The sequence below is a fragment of the Dendronephthya gigantea genome, unplaced genomic scaffold (assembly GCF_004324835.1).
Source record: "Dendronephthya gigantea isolate DGI-Jeju-01 unplaced genomic scaffold, DenGig_1.0 000020F, whole genome shotgun sequence".
Classification (NCBI taxonomy): Eukaryota; Metazoa; Cnidaria; class Anthozoa; order Malacalcyonacea; family Nephtheidae; genus Dendronephthya; species Dendronephthya gigantea.
In genome coordinates this window covers 320,897-329,024 of record NW_021163030.1, presented here as the reverse complement: position 1 = coordinate 329,024, position 8,128 = coordinate 320,897, and the positions used below count along the sequence as shown (strand labels likewise).

Sequence of the window (8,128 nt, the reverse complement as noted above, 5' to 3'; positions counted from 1 at the left end):
TGTTTTTTCTTCCAATATATAACCAAGGAGCAGCGTGGCAGCGTCTCCTAAAACTTCGAATCATGTCTGAATATGAATCGTCGCAATGTATTCTAACGGCAGCAGTTTTGTTTGTTCAGCTAATCATACATACAGCCGTAAAATATTAATAATCCTAAAGTAAAATTAACTCTTTCAGACAAGATATATACAGCAAAAACTTGATTTCAGAACTTAAGGATTTTCAAATTCAGAACTTGAGTTTATTTAGCCTTAGGCTTAGCATAAAAATATTTTGTTCTGGAGGGCCTCCGTGCATGCATTCATAGTTTTCAATCTCGTGACAATGTATGTATATATGATTACTATAATACTCGACGGTCAGGAAGTCAGGGTTAACCTAGTGACAATATGGCGGTACCTTGACGTAAAAATTGGCTTTTTTGTGGAAACATACAATCATAAACGTTTACCACATTCAACAGTGTACATATCTATAGCTATCAAAGCTCTATAGCGCTTACATCTCGTTTTTCACATGTTTGTTAAAATCCCTTGGCTTGGGGCAAGTTTAATAATTGGCTTTCAGAGGCGCTCTTTGCAATTTTTATCATCAATCACTGTTGTTTTTCTAGCATAATGAGAAGGGAACAATTAAATAACTTAATATGCCTGCATGCCTTTAATATATGCCTATATATATATATATATATTATACAAGAAAAATTTCCGGTTCTTTTATTATACATGATCATTGGTATGATCGTGAGCGATAACTTGTGGGCTGCTGTCATCTTGGCCAACGTAATTGCATGTGATTGTTTTTCAATTCATCTTTCTCTCTGTCAGTGGAGCCTGTGGAGGGTATAAATGATGTATAATATAAAAGAACCGGAAATTTCTCTTGTCTTGGCTTCACAGTAAATAGAATATACATGGTTTGGCAACCACATAAAACTACAATACAACTCATTAACTATGTTGAGGTAGATTTTGCAAAAAAATGTTCCTTTCTCATCACATGTCTATTGTATATTGCACAGATAAGCAATCTTTTCATTAGCATATTTTTCAAGTCAAGGTTGAGGAGCTTTTAGCAGCAAGACGACCATTTTTTGCATATAAGCCTGGACAATAACATAGTTAATAAATTGTACTTTTATTTACTCTCTAAACGATGTATATTCTAAATGTGATTAGGTCGATGTCTCTAACAAGAAAAAATAAAGTTAGACGTCTTTGACTTATTTTTCCTTCAAGAATTTCTTAAAATAGGCAAAGAAACTTCTGGATCTGAGCCTGGGGAATGTAACATTCTTGACAAACGCACTCATGCTGAGTTTATCACGAGAAGTCCTTTCTACAACATGAGACGAGATTATGTTGCTATGCACGTTGCTTTCTTGGCTTTTTTATATTGTCATAAAAGAATTTGCTAGCTTGTTGGTATGGTAATAACTAAAAAAATTTTTAAATATGTTATTTTGCATGCATGTGAACGTGACCTGTATAATGCTAATTATCCAAAATACTGTATCTCTTACGCAAGATAAGAGATCACTGATGTGTCTCCCACGTATTAAAAGTGATCTTCACATATAAAGCTGGACAAATAATTAAGTTGTTTGTCTAAGTATATTGAAGAGGTCTGGCTTGACTTTGAGTTAGGTCATCAGGTCATGTCTATTGAAGATTTATTATCAGTTCAGTAATACTATAAAACTCTCTCGAAAGGTAGGTCGTAGGAGTATATCAGATGTATATAGAAGCTATAGTTCTACTGAATATTTTAAATATATAATTGAACGTGCTATGAAATAGTAGCTTAATTGAAACTGAAATTCAGCGTGTAAGAGCAGCATTAAATATCGACGATGACTAATATTTTTATCGCATTGTATATGACAATATTAATTGAAATCATAAGGGGAATATAGTCGGATATATTTATGATAGCATGAATGAGTCCCTGAAACAAGACCTAACACGTTTAGTTTCTCACATTCTTGACGGCAAGGTTATTTATTAGTTGATGTTTGGAAATTGGAATGCACGAATATATTGTGTATTCATGCATACATAAATTATTCAAATCTTTAAATTATTAATCTTCTGTCGCAGCATATACTGTGCTTAAAAGCTAAACATGTCTTTATGAAGAGGAATTGCTGTGCGATTCTAAGACCTTTTCGCCAAATTAACAGATACCGGATAGATGTTTTAATATATATACTACATAGGCCACACACAACTACGTGGTCGTAGATAATGGTATGTATGTAATATGTATGTAGTAATGTACTCTTTAAATTTACAGATTTAAAAAATGTGTGATTTGCATTAGACTTCGGCATTCTGTCATATATTGTCGTTGAGATCTGAAGGAATCCTTTTTCAATAAACTGTTTTCGCGCTATGGTTAACTGACAACAAGGATCGAGTAACGATCCTAAGCTAGCTCAGATCAGTAAAGGTTTAAGATCACATGTCAATCTAAATAGCAAAATTAATTTGGGTGTATAATTGTAATGTCAACTCAAGAATCATTCTAAATCTAGAAAATGAAATAAAAGCGGCGTACGTAAAATTGAACAAGATGAATTGATTAGCTCGTACAAAACCGTGTTAATGCCCCAGATAAAATTACATGCAGGAGTTATAAAATTGATGTCGTGCTGCATGTATGCATTTTATATTTTCTATACATTTTTATAGTATTTTTACGATATAATCTTTTATTTTAAAATTTCATTGTAAATTGTGAATGCTGATTGGCTGAAGGCCATAACTCAATATACTAAGGCTGCATGAATATTTTCCGCAGTTATTTAAGTCGCGTTTAGTTTTTATTTTTTAGCGCCGGTATATTTTTTGAAAATATATGGAGAATGCCGTGTGTGTATATATACTTCTGCATGACTGCATGGCGAATGTCAAATCATCAAGATATTGATTTTATCATTTTAAATATTAATATAGTTGTTCTATGAAGCAATTTCATCGCATTTGAAGAATTTTATGTACTCGCCGTACCGTATAGTAAAACTATATCGTGCACATACATGCATGCATGTATCATACAGCTATTGCAGGAACTATAGGTTGTTTATATTATCTGCAGCACAGAACTTGCATTCATATTGTACAGAACGTAAATTGAACCAACACATTTAGAATTTGTTTCAAGAATGAATAAAATCTATATATATTGAAATATATCGTTTATAACGATCAAGATTCGCTCCACTACACCCTGGGTCGATGTATGTGGGGTCTGGGAGCAGCGTGGCAGCGTCGATCATCTTACATGCAATTTAGCAACAAATGTTGTATAATAAATGCCTATAATAGACAAAACTCTACGTTTCAACTTAGTCATACAAGCCCTTATGTGTTATTGTATTTAGTTTATATTAAGTTATATATATATATAGCTATAATATATATAATTATATATATATATATATATATATATATATATATATATATATATACACCCATTTGCAAAAACGTTGTCCGCAGATAGATATATAGATAGATACTCGAAATCTAATTAGAATTGCATATGTTGTGTAATATGATTGAAATCCCATGCAAATGTAATCATATGCATTTCTAATTAGACTTCAAGTATCTATCTATCTATCTATCTGCGGCCAACGTTTTTGCAAATGGGTGTATATATATATATATATATATATATATATATATATATATATATATATATATATATATATATATATATATATATATTATAGCTATATATACTAGCTATATAACTAGATATACTATATAGCTATATAACTATATATACTAGCTAGAAATAAGGGTATATATGTAGACCTATATATATAGTCTATATATAAACCGCGACTTCTATATTACACCACGAGACTAAATTAATTCAAAAGTCCGTAATTGGATGAACATTTTGGTAAATTTATAATACGATCCAGTAACTTTGTCTCTAGTTAGGCCGTTAGGCCAAATTCAGTTTCCTGAATGTGACTGAATCATGAATAGCCTACAAGCTGACAAACATTAGCTTTATCATCATTTACAGGTAGTTTGTTACGTTAATTTTGAAAAATATATAATTATTTTTCGTCACTCATGTTTAAGGACTCACGGCAATCGTATATAAGATATATATAGCTATATTTATATGATATAGCTTTATATACTAAAGTTCGAATATATTGTTACCATGCATATATTGTGGTAAGTAATATTGTGTAATGCAGTTTTATCTCGTAAGTTACATGTTCACGTAAACATGAAATCCAAATGTTGTTCACCTAAATTATTATCTGAATCGTCATATATTAATGCCCGCGCAATATATCACGCTCTCTATGTTCACTATACTTAACTTTGTCTTTGGGTGTCATCCATCGTCGTATTCATCAGTAAATATTTATGTATATCCTTAAAACGTCTTCGAACTCATTCATAAAAACCTTTGACTTTGTGTGGGAGATCAAATGAATTCACGGCATTTTATTTAAATAATTTTATTGGATATCATGTCAACTCCAATTTCAATCATTTTCAATTCTGCCTTAGTTTATCAAATTTTACTGAAATGATGCTTGTTGCCATTTCTTACTGATTTCTAGACTATTCATGACAAGTTTTTCTTTAAACAGGGCATTTTTACCGATGCGAAATAGTTTGGATGTAACTGATTAGCCTTTATTACTGTATTCAAACCACTGCATTGTCGACTGCACATGCATACATATACTGAGAAATATTCAATCACATCAGCCATGCATGTTGAATGATTCCGGATAATTTTTACACGCGGAGGCGGAGCCTCGTGTTTCGTGTTTTGTAAACTTCATATGATAAGTTAAGTATATATAATAAGTGAGTTTCAATAATACGGTTATTATGTCGTAGACGTAGTCAAGATCGCTGGTGTAAAATATACCATTAGAAATATGCAAATTTTCTTCGCGTTATTGTTTACCTTAGTTTAAGCCCTTTAAAAACAAAGCATTAGCCGTACTCCGTATACCCGTTGTTCGTTGTGTTATCTCCATGCAATATGTCGTAATGAAAACTATGAGACTGATACGGTAACCATGGCCATGGGAGGTTGTTTGGTCTCTGTGCAGCATTTGTTTAAATAAATAGATCTTGGCTTGCAGGCATTGTCATTAAAGACTTTAAATTGCACTTTGTTGTGGCTTCGGGGCTGGCATGAAAAGAAACTAAAACAAAAAAGAGCCACTTGAGCTTTTAAAGCAGTCTGCTGTTACACGATTCTATAGCTTAGTTTCGTTTTATGTCTGGAAGAAATACTCCCCTGCTCATAGCCATGGGTCATTTGATCGCAATTATATATATACATTGCTATAAGTGATAAAATTAATAATCTCTGGCTCTGCAGAGGTTCGAGTCAGGAAACAATTTTAAAATTGAAAGTATATTCTATCTTCCTCGTGGATGTATATATGGACCGGTCATAAAGTATCTGCTTGGCTAGGGTGGGCTGGAGGTAAATAACAAATTTTGCCAATAAGTTTGGTGACCCATCTTAGGATGTAGATAAAAATTTCAAAGTCCATCTAATCTTACCAACTTTATTTCATGACCCAACCCCTCAATCTAAGCTGGGAAAATACACTTACATTATAATTATATTAAATACACCCATATTTAAGACGATATCGAAAAGAAAAAGACTTTTTTGACATTGTTGACTGCAAACACATCAGCCATCTTGACTTTACGATGAAAACCAGGCATAAACGCCAGATATTTACTCCAAAGCGCGTCTTATTAATGCTATAAGTCGATACAACAATCACTATAAATATTTATAAACACTTATGTACCACAACCATTATGTAGTTCTCTATTAATTTTTCAATGTCATTTTTCTACTAATAATACCACGCAAAGCTCAGAAAGCCATGATATCATGTATACTGATTTTAATCAGCTTTATTTCAACCGTACAGATGGATAGACTGAAGATTTATATTATTCTAAAGTACGGCACACAATAGTACATAAAAATTTGTCATTCGTAGCAAATTAGCTGCACAAAATTTTCGTGTGCGGGGAATAATTGCGGTATTTTAATCATTCTTGTCCTGATATGAAACATGTTTGATATTTCTGCCACAAGTAACGACAACGACAAAGTTACCACAGGATAAATTTACGTTAAAAGTTACCACAGGATAAATTTAGGTAATTAGATTGCACACCACGTAAGTATAATGTAAGTACGTGGTGTAGCTACAAGCTAAGCTACTTTATATTGATGTCACCATGCAAACATACAAGAATATTAATTAGATTATGCATGGTAAGGCATGTAAAACTGGAGTGATATAGTTGAGGTACTGACACGGTGAAGAGCTAAAGATCTACGAGCGAAGAATAAAGTATAAAGTAAAGTTCAGACCATGTAGTCCAACCATGTTTCACGTGTCGCGTTCATATGTCTTCAATTTCGGGTTATTAAATATCTACGGATTATAAAAGTTTATGATCTATATCATTCTTGTTACCGTTGGCAAAGGCGTATCCACTTGCGTTCTACGTCCGTTTAAACAGTTTCCTCACCTCAATTGCGCCCACATGCATGCACGTAAGCATTCGCCAACGCATGATGTCATCTGCACAATTTATAAGTCTAAAAATAACCGGTAATATCTTATAAATTCCAATCTGCGTTTTGTGTCCATGGTTCACAAATGAGTCATCCCATCCGGCTGGCTATTTCCCATATTTATTGAAGCCGAATTCTTTGAGTAATAAAAATTATCACGCGATCATGGAAACACGAAGACACGTTACATAAGTAGAAAAAATGTCGCAAAATGCTAGTTTTTAGTTTTCACTGGAGTTTATAAATATGGCTTCAGGTAAGCCTTGGTGCACTCACTCACGAGTATCCATCTATTTAGTTCCATAGTTTTCTAACAGGCAAATTAACAATATTTTTCATATATGCTTTGCTGTTAGCTAACCAAACCCTCTTCTTTAAATGGACTATTCATTTCAAATGTAAATGCGTTTTATTACTTCTTTTAGATTATAAGCAATCAAAGATTTTAGCAATGAACAACACCACAGTTCAATCTAATCCATTTGAATTCCCATCGCAAATCTCCATTTTGGTCATTGCTTTCCTTGGTGTTATTGCAAACGGGATTTTATTAGTTGTTTTGCTTTGGGATCCTTTGAAATGCTTCCGAAGACCGAGCATGTACTTTGTCATAAGTTTAGCATTTTCAGATTTCTTTACTGGTATTGCATCTTGTCTGTTTGCCGTGAAGGATCATGTTACCTCAGAGTACTTTGGCCTTATTCTCCAGTCAGCGATTTTTTGCAGCATTGAAAATTCTTTCATCACAATATTACTGATGTCGATTGAGCGTTTAATTGTGATTATGTTTCCAATGAAAGCAATAAGCATTATAACTTCAAGACGAATATTTATATCTATAGGAGTCACGTGGTTTTTTTCAATATTACTTGGTGCCGCAGTGAGTTTTCCTCCTGGTGCAATTTTCAACGACTACGTCAAGTTTGGAATTCTTATTGAATGTTTCCTTATTATTCTTATTATGCTGGGAATATATATCCGAATGATCTTTCTGTTAAAGAACTCGTCAAATGTATTCCGTGAAAATGGGTTTATTCGTCATAGCTCTTGCGACGCGAGATCAAGAAGATCAATTGACAGATATCACAGAAGTCTTAATACCGTTGTCTTCTATCTTGCATTGGTTCTTATCATAACCGTTTTACCTCATTTAATTCTCGGACAAGTGTACTTGGGTTATAAATTCTTTCACCCGAACCATCCTATGCCACTTTCCCTTCAGTATGCCCCGTATGTAACATTTCCAATCGAGTTGCTGAATTTTGTCCTAAATTCAGTCATCTATGCCTACAGATTACCTCAATTCCGAGCCTCGTTGTTTCATTGTTGCAAAAAGAAATCTGGAAATCAGCGTCAGGAAACAGCTTTAAGGCGCATCCTATTTCACAACAATGTACCAAATGGTAACCACACTGTCGATGACGACGTATAATTGTAGTTGAACATTGGCCCAAAAACAGCAACTTTTTCATCCTATTCAGCAAACTATTAGTTTCTTTCTCCTCTCCAATACCCTTA

General features: G+C 33.2%; 1 protein-coding gene across 2 annotated transcripts; it reads left to right on the top strand.

The window, feature by feature from the left end:
* Nucleotides 1-1,522: 1,522 nt before the first annotated feature.
* LOC114521344 (melanopsin-like) lies at nt 1,523-8,115 on the top strand. Of its 2 annotated transcripts, none has more exons than XM_028541756.1 (2): nt 1,523-1,713; nt 7,036-8,115. In XM_028541756.1, the coding sequence occupies exon 2, from the start codon at nt 7,062-7,064 to the stop codon at nt 8,040-8,042; it is 981 nt and encodes a 326-aa protein (XP_028397557.1). In that variant the 5' UTR covers nt 1,523-1,713; nt 7,036-7,061; the 3' UTR covers nt 8,043-8,115. The 2 variants fall into 2 exon arrangements, with proteins under 2 accessions (XP_028397557.1, XP_028397555.1); XM_028541754.1 differs by lacking the exon at nt 1,523-1,713 and adding an exon at nt 2,227-2,250.
* The last annotated feature ends 13 nt before the right edge of the window (nt 8,116-8,128 follow it).